Source organism: Notolepis coatsorum (genome assembly GCF_963971535.1).
Source record: "Notolepis coatsorum genome assembly, chromosome: 4".
Taxonomy (NCBI): Eukaryota; Metazoa; Chordata; class Actinopteri; order Aulopiformes; family Paralepididae; genus Notolepis; species Notolepis coatsorum.
Genome location: NC_140168.1, coordinates 34,183,171 through 34,202,947, shown reverse-complemented (window position 1 = coordinate 34,202,947; position 19,777 = coordinate 34,183,171). Strand labels below are relative to the sequence as shown.

General features: G+C 42.2%; 2 protein-coding genes across 2 annotated transcripts in view; one reads left to right on the top strand and one right to left on the bottom strand.

Moving 5' to 3' along the window:
• Window positions 1-836: 836 nt before the first annotated feature.
• On the top strand, window positions 837-10,070 carry LOC311227661 (uncharacterized protein). Its single transcript, XM_084313392.1, has 7 exons — window positions 837-942; window positions 2,341-2,589; window positions 3,929-4,207; window positions 4,689-4,742; window positions 7,283-7,396; window positions 7,921-7,977; window positions 9,874-10,070. Exons 1-7 carry the CDS (start codon window positions 867-869, stop codon window positions 10,038-10,040), a joined length of 996 nt encoding a protein of 331 aa, XP_084169518.1. The 5' UTR covers window positions 837-866; the 3' UTR covers window positions 10,041-10,070.
• A 1,450-nt stretch (window positions 10,071-11,520) lies between these two features.
• Window positions 11,521-19,777, bottom strand: part of LOC311226914 (uncharacterized protein) — a 40,807-nt gene continuing 32,550 nt past the window's right edge. Inside the window, exons 3-4 of the mRNA XM_084312379.1 lie at window positions 13,899-13,951; window positions 11,521-12,670 (exon numbers count right to left, since the gene is read on the bottom strand). Of these exons, the coding sequence (XP_084168505.1) occupies window positions 12,560-12,670; window positions 13,899-13,951 (164 nt within the window). The 3' untranslated portion in view covers window positions 11,521-12,559. The remainder of the gene's footprint in view (window positions 12,671-13,898; window positions 13,952-19,777) is intronic.

The window sequence follows — 19,777 nt, the reverse complement described above, 5'->3', positions numbered from 1 at the left end:
AGTTCAACTTAAATACAGAGTCCATTGTCAAAAAAGGTCAGCAGAGGATCTACCTGCTGAGAAAGCTGAACTCTTTTAATGTTAGTGCGAAGATCCTGAGCACTTTTTATAGTTATTTTATTGAAAGCCTCTTAACTTTTTCTTTTATCTGCTGGTTCAGTGGCCTATCTATTAAAGATAGGAACAGCCTACTACAGTATATTGTGAAAGTGTGCTCCAAAATAATTGGAGTAAAACAGAGAGACCTATGTTCTCTCTGGACGGACCAGGTGGTCAAGAAGGGGACGAGCATCACAAATCAACCTCTCCACACTCTGTCTCAGCAGTTTTCACTGTTGCCTTCTGGCCGCCTTTATGACGTTCCACCAAGTAGGACCAACCGTTACGCCAAATCTTTTGTACCCTCGGCTATCAGACTTTTAAACACAGACAGTAGTCATTTTAAGTAGCCTTCTACACTTAGTTGTCTGTTTTTTACTTTTACTGGATTGTGTATTGCATGGAATGTTGTTGTTGCCGTGCTGTCATTGAGATGTTTTGTTTGGTTGTTTGTTGTTTTTGTTACTCGTGAAGCTACAAATATGAATTGCCCCACACGGGATCAATAAATTTGTCTGAATCTGAATTAATGCATTTTACATTTCATTACATCAGTGTGAACCATGCAAAAGGCTACAGTTGTCATTATTTGAGAGCACAAGGTCCCATTCAGTAGTTACAGTCTCTGGATCTTAAAGGGGAAAAATAGGAAGGGAAGAGAGAAGAGGAGGGGTGAATGTCCGTCATGCTCAGTGGGGGAGAACTGTACGTCATGTACATTATTACGCAGAGGAGCATGCTTCAGGGGTTCCTCTGCTTCTTCTAAGATGTTGACAGGTGGGATCCTCTGTAACGCTTGGTGTCTTCTGGTCATTTTCTTCACCTTCACTGACAGCTACACAGGTACAGTGGGAGATTAATCATTACATCATACGTTGTTATATTACGTGATGAATGCCACGCAAAACTGTCATCAGTGATACCCGGTATTGTTTTCTGATGAATTTCTGAGGTTTTCTCTCAGTAATGAAAGCAAAATCCACAGTTTCTTTGATAAAGATGTGTTGCTGGCTTGTGTGTTATTATTGGACAATTCCACACCATTGTTTCAATACTGATCATGATTGAATTGCATATGGAATTGATCTGAACAAGAACTGGCCTGTTCTTGTGTATGATATCAAAGGTACAGCAGTCGTACAAAAAATACTAGCATTCATATTTGTCAATGAAAGAAACTAAACATAACACTCAAAGGGGTAGTTCTGGCTGTGGCTTGTGACTGTCCAAGAAACAATTCTCTAAATATTTAAGCAAAATATATGTTGTGTTTGTTTTAATTACCTTGCAATTGACTGATTATATGTATCTCAAGACGGAAATATTTGTGTTTGTGTTTAATTTAATATGACATCGTAGTTTTAGCCGTGTCACTCAGAAGGAGGCTAATTGTGCCGGTAAACATGTTACTGAATGGCACATGATGTTTCCATGAGATAAAAGAGGATTAGCCAGTAAAACAGGAAACATGGCTAAAACGGGCCCTCAGCAGGATATGACTGGACGCACCAAGTGTATAGTAGAGGACAAGAATAGTGGATGAATTAATAGATATGACATTATAAAAACGTCTTTAGCCTTTCAATAAATTATGCTCTGCTCTGATCTTCTGCTCTGCTCTTCTATGTTCTGCTCCGCTCTGTTCTTCTATGTTCTGCTCCGCTCTGTTCTTCAATGTTCTACTCTGCTCTGTTCTTCTACTGTATGTTCTGCTCTGTTCTTCTACTGTATGTTCTGCTCCGCTTCTTTTCTTCTATGTTCTGCTCTGTTCTTCTACTGTATGTTCTGCTCCGCTCTGTTCTTCTATGTTCTGCTCTGTCCAAATGTCCTCTATGGTGATAATAAATAGCCTGACCGATTAATTAACATATCGGTAGTGGCGTATATGTTGGTCAGAGAAGCATTACTACTAAAATTACTATTACCTACATATAAAGATAAAGTTATCATTAGTGAAGATTAAGCTATTTAGAATACTGGAGCCATTTAGAATACTGGATTTTTAGGGTCGATACCAATATTAGAGAGTAAAGAAATCTGATATTGATACGTATCAGACAATATTCTATATAGCTAATATATCAATATCAGATTTCTTTACTCTCTAATATCGGTATCGGCCCTAAAAATCTAAAATAAATAAAAATCTAAAATAAATCAAATCTAAAATACAGCAAGAAAACAATTTTCTTTCTTTCTTTCTTTCTTTCTTTCTTTCTTTCTTTCTTTCTTGCCCTGCAGTGAAAAGAATCTCTGTGCCAGAGGAGCACCGCGTCTACCTGCATTGCAACAACTCTGCCGACGTCATCTGGACACACCAGGATAAGAAGGTCATTGCCACCAAACAGGGCAACTACGAGACAACCCAGAACCGTAACAAATACAGCCTCCTATACGACGGCTCTCTGTGTGTGACGGAGCTGGAGAGCTCAGACTGTGGGGAGTACAGGTGCAATGACAAGCTGGTGGCTGAGCTGGAGGTGCTGGAAGGTGAGGAACATGAGGGGGGGGGGGGGGGGTTGAAGGGAGTTTCAGAATTGGGAGTTTGTAGTGCACTGGAGAAAATCACATTCAATTGTCTTTGTCAAAGTGGATATCAAACAGGAGGGAAGACTGTCCGGTTTTAAACTGTGGGTACCAAACAGAGAAGGTAAAGACGACTTTGAACAGTAATCCAGAACTATTTGATTGCACTGTAAAATAAACTGATTTTATGTCTGCACTTTATGTGCTCATTTCATGTCTATTCCATTCTACTACTTATTGCACTGCACTATTGCACTATTTTACTCTGTTTATTCGATCTTACTCTTTCTATTATTGTCTATTCTTTAAACTGAATCAATGTGAAAAACGGTGATTTTATGTCTGCACTTTGTGCTCATTTTATGCCTGTCTTTTTTCTGTTGTGAAGCACTTTGAGCAAACAAAAAACGGAGCAAACGGAAAGCAAACGAGGTCACGAGACAAAGAAAGTGTTAATCTACACCACAATATGCAGGCAAATGTTTTAAGTTAACTATCCACAACACAAAACCACCGTCTTGACGATTTCCTACACTTCAGGGGAACACATAGCCCCTTTCGGGTCTGTGATGCACTCCAACAAGGTTGGACGAGTGAATACACAGTCCCGTATTCCTCCATAGGAAAATCCCACAATTAACTGTCTTTTCTCTATCAAAACGCTTCTCGTACAAGTATCGCAGAGACATTTCAAAGGTACTCACAGTTGCACAAGGGTTTCGGACAGACAAACGCTAGGGTTTGAAAGCTCGGCGTTGCTAATAAACATTTAAAATAATTTTCATAAACTGGCCAACACTGCTCAAAACAGCTTTAGCTGCCTGATGCGCCTGCGCTGTGATCCCAGCACCAGCGCATCAGGCACCCAATGCCGTAAATAAAGCTGCGTTGACCAGTGTTCTGTAGTGTGGTAGTGAAAGGGTTAACCCTTTATCGTGTGGCAGTGAAAGGGTTAACCTTCTGTATTGTCGCAGTGAGATGGTTAACCCTTTGGTAGTGTGGTAGTGAAATGGTTAATGACAACAACAAAACAAAAAAAAAACTTCAAGCTGGTTCCGACTCAATATTATTTGAATCGGACCCAGCTTAGTGCCAATTGGGCACTTGTTGGATTGAGCGAGGATGCTACTGATGCACACAGAGACTCTCTCTCACAGTCACACTCACAGCTGCATAAGTAGATATAAGTAGAATCCGCACACTGTGTATTATTTATCAGCACCAAATGTGACATATCCGGAGCAGCAGATTCCACAAAACAAAAAGTGCCTTGATCGTTGTTTATCCTCGCCTCTCTCAACAGGCTCTGACTTTGCTGTGTCTCCGGGCAGGACCCTGCTGCTGCCCTGTAAAAGCTCCGATAAGCCCAAACAGAGGTGGTTCCATAGGGGGGAGGGCGACCTGAAGCCTAAACCCGTCCTCACCCGCTTCAAAAATGGCACTGTGAGAAGAGAGCAAGAGGACCCCCGGAACAGGTTTACCTTCAACCACGATGCCCTGCAGATCGCAGACCTGCGGCCAGGGGACACTGGAGAGTACCGGTGTAATGGAGAGATAGAGGCTATAGTCATTGTCCTGTCTGGTAAGGCGTTTTTACATTGCCACGAACCGAACCTCCAACTTAATTATACAGTGGAGACTGTTTTTCACCACAGTTCCTGTAATGGTTATTAAGTAACTTCTCAAAATGGGGCTAGTGTACACAGTGTTGGCAAGTAGACTAACATACAGTCAAGCTGTAGCAGTGACAATTGATACATTCATGCTGTTTCTGGATCAACATTAATGTAAAGGTCTCGTAAGAACACACATTTAGCTAAAATACCAATACTGATACGTCACAATAGTCTCCCATTGATCTAATGTACTATTCTAATATGTACAGTATAATCTCATGATGTCATCAATTCTGTGTCTTAAGCACACCCGGATCAAACCAGCACCCAAACCACCACGAGTACAACACCCGCTATGAAAACAGATGCCGTGGCGACAACAATCACAATGTATTATGAATACTAGAATATCAGTGCATCTGATGTTGTCCTCGTTCTGTTGCGCAGATGTTGATGACAGGAGGAAGGAGGAGGAGAAGAAAGACACTAGATCAGAGAACGGTAGGCTTTCTATGGAGATTCAAAGCAGCCTGTCCTTTGGAATGATAACGAAGAGCTGTTTGTCTTGTGTTTAAAACACACCAAGCAGCCACCTCTCATGCAAACTGTACTTGCATCACAGTGCAAATGTCGTTAACGCAATGTGATGTTACACAGGTATACAAATCCACCCACTAATATTTCCTTCATAAATTATTCAGATTCAGATTGTTTCATTGTCACAGCTTTTTTAATTTTTTTTAGATTTATTTTTATCATTTTTACAGCTTTTATGGTCAGACATGATGACCGACAGAGGAGAGGGAGAACGGGAGAAGATGTGGGGGAGGACATGCGGCAAATCCGTCCGGGAGGCCTGATTGCTTTTACCAACGCGTTCGTGGTTCTGCGTCTCTGATTGGCCAGGTCATGTGACATGTACGCCCAATCGTGGGACCGCAAGTTTTTGGATGGTTAAGCTTAGGCGCTCTTTCGAAGTTGGTTAAGGTTAGAGTTTGTCTTAGAGCAGGGCGATAGAACGCCTGCCCTGATTCCAAACTCTAACCTTAACCAACTGCGAAAGAGTCGCCTAAGCTTAACCAGTGATAAACTAGGCGTTAGGTTTGCAGGCTGTTCGACCCGGAAATAGGCGCAGAACTTGCCGTCCCACGATTGGCGCACATGTCACATGACCTGGCCAATCAGAGCGCAAAACGGGAACCCGGAAACACGAACGCGTTGGTAAAAGCATAGACGCGTCCGGGAGCGGGAGGCGAACCCGGGTCGGCCGCGTAGGTCTGCGAGGCAGTAACACTCGGGCGCCCCAAATTTTTTTATGTACATTACAGTACATTCAGAAAAACATGAGATGCAGACACACATACACATATCTGAGACATGCACATACTATAGACGCACATACACATATCTGAAATATACACGCGCATACACTCGCATACATATATGAGACCACTAGCGGACTAACCATCGGGACCATCGCTGCCCTGGCACTGCTGGCAGACTGGCAAATACTTTTTTTTTATTTTTAAATTTGTTTTGTTTGTGCCCGCAGTCAGGCCACTGAACTCCTTAGCAGGCCAGGTCGGTATACATGTTTATATTTGCGCATAATAAGTTCAGGCAAGCAGGCAGGAATGCGTGATTTTTTTTCGTAGCCGCAGTTTGCAAAGACGCTCTCTGATTGGTTTAGCTCCAAAGGGCTCTTCCGTGTTACTACACGAGTTTTGAATCAGATGGACATTGAAATTGACGTGGAAACTCCGGATGTTGATCACTTGATCACTAAGTACTGTATGGGTATGGGCCTGGTCTGCCTGAGTCAAATTCCCGGTAGGAATTATGGTCCCAGTCCGCGACTGTATGAGACACACTCACATACACATCTGAGACACACACTCGCAAATGTATATACTCTCTTTCTTTTCTGGACTCTTTTTGTATCACAAACAGTACTGTATTTGCAAATCTGGTATGTCATAAATGTATAGATGTAGCAGCAGTATGTCGTGTATGTCATATATGTTATGATGAATTGAAAATGGGGGACCCTGATGTAAACAAGACGAAAGTCTTTCTCTGGTCTGCATCCCCTTAACAATTGTATGTATTGAGCTGTACTGTACTGTACCCATTCTGCAATCTGTTAATAAAGTTTTCAATCAATCAATCAATACATATCTGAGACACATACTCACGGCACATACACATATATGACACACACTCACATGTCTCTGAGACACATTCTCTCACATGCACCGTGGAGAATGATAGCATCTTGTTAGAAGCATATGCTTCTAAGTAAGCATATGCTTACATTACAGATGGAGGTTGACATCATGTAAGCAAGAAGTGAATTTTTTCTCCTCTGCCGTATACGAGTGCATATATGTATGTATATATAATATAACTTTTTGTAATTATTTTTTAATGTATATGACTGTTTTTGGTATGTCTGAGGTTAAGTAATTTGTTTGTTTTGTATGTTTATAAAAAAAAATTAAATAAATAAAGACAAATCGTTAAATTGTTTGATGGTACGTTAAAGGTTTGAAATGACTAAGATTTATGCAAAAATATATAAAAAAAAACATGAGATGCTTGTTTTTCCCGGCTCCTCAACCATAGTATATTTGTAAACATAGTACACAACGTATATTCCATCTATACAAATTATTACTATAAAAATAAACTATAATTAATAAGCTATAAATAAACTATACTATGAACTAAACTAAACACAATAGACGACGTATATTCTATACAGACTATACAATACAAGGTATATGTTAGCAGCAGTGTGTGCCTGTAATAAGTGTGCTTGTGTAGTCACTTAAGGTGCTTTTGTGTGTACGCTCATGTGATAATTCAGAGTCTCTCCGTCAGTAGTCTGTTTGCCCGGTGGAAGTAGCTGTTCAGTGTTCTTTTGGATGTGGACCTGAGACTGCGGTACCGTCTGCCAGACGGCATGATGCTCAAACAGTTTGTGGTTTGAGCTCCTGCTGTATTTGTTTGAGACTTGTATTATTTCTGATCCCCTTCAGCTCTGGTGATGGTAGCAGTGGCTGGCCTGGGTGTCATGGTGGTGTTGATGGCTGTGCTCAGCGTGTGGCTGGCCAGCAGTAAATGCAGGAGGAAGAAGAAATATAGAAATACAGGTAAAATGTTGAATGAGGGAATGAATATGAAGAATTTGGGCACTAGCACTGTGTTAGACATGGGTACTATTTATCCATAACATTTCCATCACACCCAGCGCAGGAGGTTAACACCAGTCCAATGTGGGTAAATGTGTGTTCCTGGCTGGTAAGTTTGCCATTCTCTACTAGATGTCAGGCTGTTTTCTATTCTAATTTGTCTGGTGAATTTATGAAATCACTTATCACTATGGTCAGTGGATGAAACAGTTTGCGCTGGTCATGGGCTAGCAGGCTAATAGAATTTCCATCATGGAATACTCAAATTCCTTTACTACAAAAACAATTGAGAGACATGTCTAGTTTAGAAAATGTTATCTATTTATGTATTTATTTGTTTGTGTATATAACGTCTGTCTGTCATTCATCAAATGATTCATGTATTGCGACAGCGGAATGATGTCAGTGACGCAAAGCCAATTCTCTGACTTGAGAAAAAAATGAAACTATTCACCACCAGCCTTCCCTTCTGTTCACTGCATCAGAACATAGACAGGAAGTCACCGAGCTCCAGCCCTGGACGTTGTCCAGTGGACTAGTAGGTAAGTCCAACTTGGCGGGGGGGGGTTATTGGATGTCCTCGTGGGATCATTCCAGTTTTTGGACATTAAAGGTGCTGTAAGTGGTAATAATAGCTCTACACTCCCGACAGCCATCACAGAGTATCAGTAATATGGGTCTCCCAGTCCCTCCGCTCTGCAGTAAACACAAAATACATTTTCTGATATCCGATTCCCACTTTATACAATCAGGAAAGAGAACTGACACACTGCAAAAATGGTCCGACAAGAGAAAAAACACACAAAAAAACAAGTAAAATAAATAATCTACCAGTGCAGTAAGCTAATTTGGCCTGACAAGATTTCTTGAAATAGGTTACATTATTTATGGTTCTCTCTCCTGATTGGATAAAGTGGGAAGGAATACCAGAAAATTGCGACAACGGCCTTCCCTATCAGAACGCATCAGGATGCCTCCACAGCCACGACCTGCTAGGTAGCTAGCAGGCAGCTATGTGTTAGCAGCAGGCCTTTGTGTACACGCGCAACTGCTATGTGCATAACAAGCGTGTGCGTCACTAGTGGGTTTGCTAGACAGCTTGCTCGTTCCAATCATTTCACTTGGTTGTTTGTTTGATTGGATGTCCTTGTTTTAGCTCCTCCCCCGAAACGATGGATTAAAGAAATATATTATGGTGTCAAAAGTTTTTTTCAGTACCATCATCAAGATATAATAAGAAATCTAAACAGAGACATGATTTCAAAAATCGGCAGCTGCCTATTTGTCCTTTAGGTGGAAATGATGGTTAACTAAAACATATGTGCGTGGTGGGCTGTATGTACATTTGGTGCATCATTTCACCATTCATTTCAATTGGAATATGCATGCATGTAAGCCTGATTTTAATTGTTAGGGGCCCATAGAACTGTGCAAAGTTCTAATGCCAACCTGCCCATATAAACACAGGGTCCAGTTTATCAAAAGGCCATAGAAATGAGTATTCCAGAGCTGTTTTCTAAAAGATGCATGCACCCATGCGAGCCCCCTAGCTTCAGTATGCATGTCTGATGAGGGACAGGGGTGGCCCATAGCCAGTGTTTGGAAAGTTCACTTTCTACATGAACTAGTTCAGTTCACAGTTCACACATTTTCAAATTAACTAGTTCAGTTCATAATTAAAATGTTTGAACTAAAGTTCATGGTTTCAAAAATGAACTAGTTTATAGTTCTTTTTTCAATACGTTGCTGCAAGCTATTATTTGTAAAGATTATTGCCGCAACCCATATAGGGAATAATCAGAATACTGGCATTTCCATCACACTGTGATTATTTATCAGTGTTTCCCCTACCATTGCCTTGAAGGGGCGGCGCGTCGCGCGTAACGAGTCTCTCTCTCCGCGCGCAACACGCACACACCGAAACCTTTCGGTGTGTGTGTGTGTGTGCGACAGTGCGCCCGTCCCAATTCTGGCACACTTTTTTAACGAAGTTATACTGTGAGAGATCTAGCGGAAATACAGTACGCTCAGTTCACGTTCGCCCAAAATATGAACGCGTTCAGGTACATCACTGGCTGCCCATAGCACTTTCTTGCCCGGGGTCCCCCTAATAGCACAATAGCAAAAATGTAAGCTTACTGTTCTATTCTAATGTGTGTCTGTGTTTAATGTGTCTAATGTCTTTATCTTGTGTTATTTCTTTCATACAGCTCAATATCTCTGTCACTATATGACTATAAAGTGAAATACAATACAGAGAAGACTCCACAATAACAAGAAAAAAATAATAAACATACGTACGAGGAAAGAATATAGAAAATTATGTGATGTGTGTGCAAGGTGCATCCGATTTACAGGAAAGAATATAGAAAATTATGTGATGTGTGTGCAAGGTGCATCCGATTTACTCTTGTAATTTCTCTCTTCTCATCTCTCAGCCACTGAGGCGTCCCAGAGCCCGTCCCCAGTGGAAGGGACAGAGGTCCACTATGCCTCTCTGGGCAGACAGAACTGGAGGGAGAGACCCGGGATACAGACGGACCAGAACCATCCGCACCAACACGTTATTTACTCAGCTGTAGTCACCAGGCCTGTGGGGAAGTAATCACTGTCCACAGAGCCCCTATATACTATATCCAAGTCCTCTGTAGTCACTAAGCCGGGGGGGGGGGGGGGACTGTGAATCACCCCAACATTGTTGGACGAGTGAATACACAGTCCCTTATACGCCCATTGAAAAATCTCACAATTAACTCTGAAGAACTGGTCCTCAGCAAAACGTTTTTCATACAAGTATCGCAGATAAATTTCAAAGGTACTCACAGTTGCACGAGGGTTTCGGACAGACAAACGCTAGGGTTTGAAAGCTCTGCGTTGGTAATAAACATTTTAAATCATTTGAATAAACTTGTCAACACGGCTCAAACCGGCTTTATTTCCGGCTTTAGCTGCCCGATGGTTAACCAACATTGACATTAAATTCCTTAAAAAGAAGAAAAAGTCCATTAAAGCCCAACCTCTAGGTTAAACCCTACTGATCAATTATGGGTAGTTTACATCATTGGTATATAATTTCATTATTTATTTTTTTCCATTTGACACCGGAAATGCCACTCTGAAAGAGTTAAAAAGGTCCACGCACGAATAACATGCACGCGCGAATCAAAAAAGCTTATCAAACGCCGACGTCACAACAGGTGTGGCTTGCATATTAATGAGCCGAATCTAATGTTGCTTTTCCACTAAAATAAAGTACTCAGTTTGTCTCCGTGTGGGGAGGCGGGGCTGCTGGTGATCAGCATGAGAGCTCCAGAAATGTCACGTGAAAAACTGCAGACCACTGATTGGTCAGAAGAGACGCCGCCATCTTTAATGTCTCGCGTAGGATGTCTTATGTATGTTTGCAGCAAGAAACAAGTGCAATAAAAAAGGATACAGTCACTGTGTATTCTGCCTCATTTATTGATGAAACAAAACCGACATCAACACAATTTGCCACCGAGCGGAGAGTTTAGTCTGACAAAAAGATCGCTGATTAGTTACGCTTGTTGTTGGGGGTTAGGGACGTAACGTTAGTTAGCCTAATGCTAACGTTAGCAGATAGACACGAGAGGCTATCTGTGTAGAATAGACACAATGAGGTAACGTTAGCGTTAGCATAATAGACACAACGAGAGTCTGGTTAATGTTGTTATTGATTGATTGAATGAAAACTGTGTTTTACTCTGGCTTGCCAAGCTCATTATAGCCCCTTTCGTGACTGATGCACCGAGTGAAGCTTGTGGACTCGACAACAGCGGCGGCCGCAGGGCGCCGGAGCCCGCAGCGCTAGTTAGCTCATAGCTATCGTGTAACACTAGCCTTTGCGGGCTCGGGCGCCCTGCGGCTGCCGCCGCCGTCGCGTCCATGGGCCCCCCGGCAGGGCACCCGTGGGGACGGGTCGGGGTGTACAGAGAGGAGAGAACCATTTTGGGTCGGCCGTTCATGCCGGCCAGCGAGCCGGATGTCGGGATATGTTGTTAGCACAATAGCTACCAAGCTAAGCTATGTTATCTACTAACGTTATAAACACAATATGTGTACAACGACACAATGATTTACATTATTACAAATATGGTAACGTGGTTGTGGCTTTTACAAATAGTGGTTAGCTTTAGAGATGGATGGATGGCTATAATCATGGAGCAATAGTGAGGTGAAACAGATACATTTCCATTCGGCTAGTACTAGTAGTAGCAAGCATATATCTATGGTAGCAAGGCTCTCTGCCTGCCACTAGCTGTGTGACTCTCAGCGCCCCCTGGTGAGCCCCCTGTTGTCCTGCACCTGTTGTGACGACATTACACGCGCACGTTATGAAACCATTGATTAAAATATGCACGTGCGTGGTGATTGTGTTGGGCAGACAAAATGTTTGATAAAAACGCTAAAACTGGGTCAATTTCAATACTTTTTCCCCCCTTCTTCATGAAAGCCACTGTTGGCCTAGTCCACATTGTTTATTGAACAAAAATACAACGTGGAGGTTGACCATTAAGGCTTTTTAAGTTAATCTCAAGGACTCTGTTTACGTTCATGGTAAGAAAGGTTATCGATTAAATATTTTAATTTTTAATTTTTATAAAATGGCAGTATACTGTATGTAGATATGTAATGACAGATATTCACATTCATAAATGTACAGGGTATGTGAGAATATACTGTATTTTTTTTTCTTCTATGGTTTAGCTACATTCATAATGAAAATAATAGACTTGTCGTCAGAATGCTCTCATTACCTTTGCAATGTTAAGAGACATACTGACAGTCACATTTTAAACCCGGAATGTCATTCTGAAAAAAAAAGATTTCTGTTATATTTTGGGTGCATACTGATAACATATTTCAAATGTTTTGATGGCGTACAGATAATGGGGGTAAGCTAGGCTAGACATTTTACTCGTTTTTACATCGAAATGAGAAAATATATTATTTACAATATTGAAATTGACATTCCTGATATTTAAGCAGTTGATCGCTATTACACAGACAATCGTAGGGGCACACCTATAACATCATCAATGACGTGGTGTTGATTTTTCATCGCCTCCCATTGATCCTTGCCACCGATTGCCCTCTTTGGCACTAGGCCACAGTTGAATATATGACATCTTCACCAGCCAATCCTGTCTCTCTCTGGGCAAAGGGGTGGAGCTTGCCCGCACACCTCACACTAGCATAGTGCAATCCCACTTCCTGCAGAAAAGAAAAACAAGACATGACTTCTCAGGCTTTTCAAAGCAACTTAGATCAACATAGTTTCAAATATTCAACCATGGTGTTGCGTGGGTAAACAGACACTTAACTTGTTGAATGCACATTACAATCCCTTTTATTGACCGATACCATTTGTTAAAGGAAGACGCCAACTTTTGGGGAAATTAGCTTATTTGCCATCTACCCTGGAGTTAGACAAGCAGATACATACCCTTTTCTAGCCATACTGTATTGTACCCATTCTACAATCTGTTAATAAAGTTTTCAATCAATCAATCAATCAAACTCTGTGCATGCATTATGCTTAGCCCCATTCACTGGAAGTAGGTGTGCCAGTGTAGCCTAGTTCCCAACAGCCACTCCAAATACAACTCCAAAACGTTCCTGTAAACATGTTGTGACCTGTGTATCTACCACGTAATAAAAATAAATAATAAATAAATATGTAATGTAATAAATAAATAAAATCAAAATAAATTTAAAAAAATCAAAATCTAACCATAACTAACCTTACTGCCATGCACATGTCCTAATAAACTAACCTACACTGTAGCACTCAACACTTTGATGAACATTTAGTATTTTGGGAATAAATTAGAACCGTGACCAAGACTGTTATTTCCCCTGCATGCTTCGCATCTCTTTCCACCTGCTGGTTTAACCCCTAAGGCTTCAAACAGGATACCAGCCACTCTGTCCACCTGTTTCAACCCCTAAGGCTTCTAACGGGATATCAGACCTTCCATGTGTTAGCATTCCTGCCCCAGAGCACCGGGTGAGACCTCCCTAGCCCATCTGCCCCCCCCCCCCCCCCCCCCCCCCAACCTTCACTTGCACTTTGCCACAGTGGGTTATTTCTAAAGAGTCATTATTCCATTAGATTTCCATTCACCAAGATTATTATTATTTTTTTTAATTATCTTTATTAGCGTTTTTCACAGCTTTTTCTGGCCACGCAGGACCGATAGAGGAGAGAGGGAGAACGGGAGGAAACGCAGGGAGGACATGCGGCAAATGGCCACCGGGACTGGGAATCGAACCCGGGGCGACCGATTCGCGACTCAGCGTGCTATATGGTGTGCTACTGGAGCACCCCCCATTCACCAACATTTAATAATGAATTCAGTTCAAGTTCAATAAATCACTGTAGTAAACATAACTAAGTTCAAGTCATATAATTTGTAATAATTTACTAAAGCACGCGTACCTTTAGACTGGAGTCTCCTTTGACACATGGACAGCTGAACATGGGCCTTTTACCTAAAGGAGAGAAACAATGATTAAATAACGAAACCCATTTAGACATTTAGTTGACGCTTTTATCCAAAGTGACATCCAAGTTCTGTACAAAAGTCAGCAGGAAGGGTACAACTCTGGCATGATGATGATGATGATGATGATGATGATGATGATGATGATGATGATGATGATGATGATGATGATGATGATGATGATGATGATGATGATGATGATGATGATGATGATGATGATGATGATGATGATGATGATGATGTTGATGATGATGATAAACTTTGATAACAGTGGACCTCATGCACCAACGGACTTACAACAAAAGTTACGAGCAAATTTCATTGTAGCTCCACTTACGACCTTTTCGGGCTGAATCCCTTCTCTGGGATTCGCTCGTACTGTAGCTAAGAGCAGGATTTACGAGCGAGGAAGAGCAGTTGTAAGTTGGACAGACTGGTGTGCAGCGAGTTCTTAACTCATTGAGCGCCACGCTGTTATTGACAATTTTCGTGATGTTTGCGGACCCATCGCGTGTTCTGTATTATAGCTATGGAGACAATAGTACGGCTCATTTGACAGGCACTGTTTATAGTCCAACATTGACAAACCAAAAGCATGTTTTAGGTTCGGTAAAATATACCTAAAATAGACCTTACCTTAGTCAGAAGGTACTCCAAAATGAATAATCTGTGTAGTTCCATCGCGATCGCCTTTACTCGTGTGCATTGAGTCTGGCTATAATACGGGAAACAATAGGTTTCAGGCGAGCAAATCTCCGACAGATGGTTGTGTGTGCTGCTCACTTTGAGGGGGAAGGGATTCCTGCAGCCGGAGGTACCTCAGTACTGAAAGACACCTTAGAGACCCAGTTCAAAAGGTAGCCGATACTGCCACCTGTCGGGATTCGATCGTCATTGCAATTATAACGTAGGCAGCGGTGCCAGGGAGACACAGGCAGGTCCACGCGAGTGTTTAGAATGGGAAAATCTGCGCTCGGTTGGATTTGAAACCAGAGAAATCTCGGGTACGGCGCATAAAGAGTTATGGGCTTTATTTGGGAGGAATCATGGTGATTGCATTCACGTCGATTCTACAGACATCCTAGGAATTAAATAATTATAATAATAACAAATACGACAATCTTTGTCTCATTAAAAATTATGTTTTATGGGCGCCCCAGTGGCGAACCACATAACGCGCTCAGCCGCGACACGGCCGACCCGGGTTCGGCTCCCGAACCCGTCGTTATTTGCCGAATGTCTTCCCCCCACTCTGTCTCCCATTCCTCATCTGTCTCTCCCTACTGGACTGCCCAGTAGACATAAAGCGATAAAACGCCAAAAAATAAATCTTAAAAATTAAAAAATAATGTTTTATATTTACAGTCATGCCTCAAGAGGCATCGTGATGTCCGAAAATAAATAAAATTATCTGGTATAAATCTGGCTTCAGAACATCCCACTCCACTGACACATGCCTTCTCTATTTGAATGACCACATCAAACAAGAGGTGGATGCGGGCAAATACTGCGGCATGGTCATGCTGGACCTACAAAAGCCATTTGACACTGTCAATCACTCCATTTTGATTGACAAGCTAAAAGCAATAGGTTTTGATAGTTTATCAGTGAGCTGGATGCAATCCTACCTGGAGGGGAGAGAACAGATGGTGGAGGTAAACGGTACACCCCCCCCCCCCCCCCCAGTGAGCTGTAGTGTTCCACAAGGAAGCACACTAGGACCGTTACTGTTCTTAATTTATGCAAATTACATGTCGTCAGCTTGTGACTGCAATTTGTTCCTGTTCGCGGATGACTCAGCCCTGCTGGTCTCTGACAAGGACAAGTTGCAGGTAGAAAAAGCCCTCAGCTCGGAACTCGGCAGAATCTGCACCTGGCTCGCAGATAACAAACTATCATTACACCTGGGTAAAACAGAGTCCATTCTCTTCAGATCAAATAACAAACTCAGCCAAACAAACGGCTTCGCTGTTACAGTGGGTGACAATATTGTCACAAGGAAAGATGAAATTACATACCTGGGGTCCATCCTAGAGGCAAATCTTTCCTGTGACAAAATGGCGAACAATGTAATAAAAAAAGTCAACCAACGAACTAGATTCTTGTACCGGATCTCCTCTCTGGTAAACAAGAATACCCTGAAGACTCTGGCAGGAGCACTCATTCAAGGGTACTACGACTATGCTTGCACCTCATGGTACCAAAGCATCTCAAAGGCACTAAAAACAAGGCTACAAACATCACAAAACAAACTGGTCAGACTACTGCTTGACCTTACTCCTAAAACACACCTCACCCCTGCCCACTTTGACAACCTAGGATGGCTTAGAGTAGACGACAGAGTACAGCAACTTGCAATGGGCCTGGTCTACAAGATACAGTACAGTACATGTCGAAGTACTTCCCTAAGGTCAGTGAATACCACGACCACAACACCAGAGAGAGTTCCACAAATCATGTGCAACCCAGATTCGGCTCAAGCAAGGGACTAAACACGTTTCGCAATTATGCTACATCAATGTGGAATGCCCTACCCACAGCCGTAAAAAAAAATGTGAATCCCTACCACCTTCAAAACCGCTCTCAAAGAGCTCTACGGGAGGCTGCAATTCGAAACTGGCCCCCGTAAATGTCCGAACACCCTCCCACCCCCTACTAATGTACATTTCCCTCCCCCTTGTATGTATATATTTACTGTTAGGATCTCTGTTTAACGATTTGATGATTTGATGTTTATTTATTTCCGTGTCTTACATACAGGTGTATGCCCAGCCCATATGGGCTTACAAGACACAAACAATAAGTATATAATAGTATACTTGACAAATTATGACATATAGACCAAGATGGCCACAAAAAAAAGAAAATACAATTAAACGTAATATAACACAAGCTGTAAGCAATGTATGTAAACAAAGAAACAAGAGGAATTGAATGAATGAATGAATGAAAACTTTATTTAACAGATTGCAGAATGGGTACAATACAGTACGGCTCAATACATACAATTGTTAAGGGGATGCAGACCTGAGAAAGACGTTTGTCTTGTTTCCATCAGGGTCCCCCATTTTCAATTCATATAGACATATATGACATACATGACATACAGATAGTCAGTACTGCTACATCTATACATTTATGACATACCAGATTTGCAAATACAGTACTGTTTGTGATACAGAAGGAGTCAAGAAAAGGGAGTATATACATTTGACGTAGAAACTGTACATTGGAGGAGGTTGGGTGGGGGGGGTTGGGTACATTGGGATATTGACAACCATACTGGGTAATTTACATTGGAGGTGGTTGGGGGGGGGGGGGGCGGGGGGCACACTGTATAAACAAGTAACACTGTACATTGAGGGGGGGGGGGGGGGAGACACTGTACAAACAAACACAATTGTACATTGAACTATTGACAAAACCATACTAGGTAAATGACTGTACATTGGAGGGGGTTGGGTTAGGATATTTACAGGGGCCAGTGTTGAATTGCAGTCTCCCGTAGGTGTCCCTTGAGAGAGGTTTTGAAAGTGGGTAGTGATCCACATTCCTTTACAGCTTTGGGTAGGGCGTTCCACATTGATGTGGCATAATTGCGAAACGTGTTTAGTCCCTTATTTGAGCCGAATCTGGGTTTAACATGATTTGTGGAGCTCCCTCTGGTGTTGTGATCGTGGTATTCACTGACCTTTGGGAAGTATTTTGACATGTACATGGGTACCTTGGTCGTGTAGTGTATCTTGTAGACCAGGCCCATTGCAAGTTGTTGTACTCTGTCGTCTACTCTAAGCCATCCTAGGTTGTCGAAGTGGGCAGGGGTGAGGTGGGTTCTAGGAGTAAGGTCAAGCAGTAGTCTGACCAGTTTGTTTTGAGATGTTTGTAATTTTGTTTTTAGCGCCTTTGAGGTGCTTTGGTACCATGAGGTGCAAGCATAGTCGTAGTACCCCTGAATGAGTGCTCCTGCCAGAGTCTTCAGGGTGTTCTTGTTTACCAGAGAGGAGATCCGGTACAAGAATCGAGTTCGTTGGTTGACTTTTTTTATTACATTGGATGCCATTTTGTCACAGGAGAGATTAGCCTCTAGGATGGAACCCAGGTAGGTAATTTCATCTTTCCTTGTGACAATATTGTCACCCACTGTAACTGAGAAGCCGTCGGTCTTGCTGAGTTTGTTATTTGAACCAAAGAGAATGGACTCTGTTTTGCCCATGTGTAATGATAGTTTGTTATCAGCGAGCCATATGCAGATTCTGCCTAGTTCCGAGCTGAGGGTTTTTTCAACCTGTAACTTGTTCTTGTCAGAGACCAGCAGGGCTGAGTCGTCCGCAAACAGGAACAAGTTGCAGTCACAAGCTGACGACATGTCATTTGCATAAATTAGGAACAGTAGCGGTCCTAGTATGCTTCCTTGTGGAACACCACAGCTCACTGTGAGGGGGGGGGATAGGGTACCGTTTACCTCCACCATCTGTTCCCTCCCCTCAAGGTAGGATTGCATCCAGCTCACTGATAGACTATCAAAACCAATTGCTTTTAGCTTGTCAATCAGAATGGAGTGATTGACCGTGTCAAAGGCCTTTTGTAGGTCCAGCATGACCATGCCGCAGTATTTGCCTGCGTCCACCTCTTGTTTGATGTGGTCATTCAAATAGAGAAGGCATGTGTCAGTGGAGTGGGATGTTCTGAAGCCAGATTGGAATTCGTAGATTAGATTTTTTTCCGCTAGGTACTTTTCGACCTGTTCGTAGACTATTTTTTCCATGACTTTCGAGATGGAGGTGAGAATAGAAACAGGGCGGTAGTTGCCTGGGTCTAATTTGCTGCCCTTTTTGTGCAGAGGGGTCACCCTCGCAATTTTGAAGTCCTTGGGGACGTGTCCCTGTTTTATGGAGAGGTTTATTATGTGTGTGATGATTGGTGTGATGGCGGCTGCTGAGTCTCTGAGGAATTTGGAGGGGATGTTGTCATGGCCAGTGGCCTTGTTAGGTTGGAGGGCGCTCAGTTTATTGAGTACCTCATCTGTTGTTACCATTTCCAGCTTGAAGTCGTCCTTGCGGACCCCTAGGTTTTTGTAGTAAGCTACTATGTGTTCTACCCCATAAAGCCCTGAGTGGGAGGGTAGTTTGTTTACCAGTGTTGTGGCTATGTTTGTGAAGAAAATGTTTAAGTAATTGGCTACATCCAGCTTGTCTGTGATGAGCGTGTTGTCAGTTTTTATGTTTATGTTTGAGAATCTGGTTTTAAGTTTTTTACTGCATCCTAGTTGATTATTGAGTAATTTCCAAAGTTCACGTGGTTTGTTTTTGTTTTCCTCAGTTTTGTCATTGATGAAATTCTTTTTTGCAGTTTTGATCATGGAGTTTACGTCGTTTCTTAGTCTGTTTCTTTCTAGTTTGAGTTCAGTCACGTGGGCTTGGAGTTCACTGCTCGTGCTTTTAGTAAGCTTTGACTGACTTTTACGAAACTCAGAGCATTTTTTGTCTCTGGTTTTCATAGCGGCCAGTATTTCGGAGTGCATCCACGGCTCAGCGCGATTTTTTACCCTGGTGGTTCTTAGGGGGGCCATGTCGTTTAGTATTGCTGAGAATTTGGTTTTGAAACCAAGCCATGTTTCGTCAACCAGTGTACCAATTCATATACAATTATATAGGATATAGTGTGTTTTGTCTCAAGTGCCATGCTTTCTCCAAAAATCCTGCAAAACTGAAGATGTCCTCCGGATTTACAAATCGGTGTACAAAGGGCAATAAAAAACAAAATGATATTGATCTTCCACCACTCCCAGATCACAAAGAACACACAACCGCTCCTC

Excerpts from the sequence above, each read along its gene's own strand:
- LOC311227661 (XM_084313392.1), top strand. The coding sequence starts at position 867 with ATGTTGACAGGTGGGATCCTCTGTAACGCTTGGTGTCTTCTGGTCATT. Across the intron at positions 943-2,340 it reads CTTCACTGACAGCTACACAG|TGAAAAGAATCTCTGTGCCA; the intron begins GTACAGTGGGAG and ends CTTGCCCTGCAG. Across the intron at positions 4,743-7,282 it reads AGACACTAGATCAGAGAACG|CTCTGGTGATGGTAGCAGTG; the intron begins GTAGGCTTTCTA and ends GATCCCCTTCAG.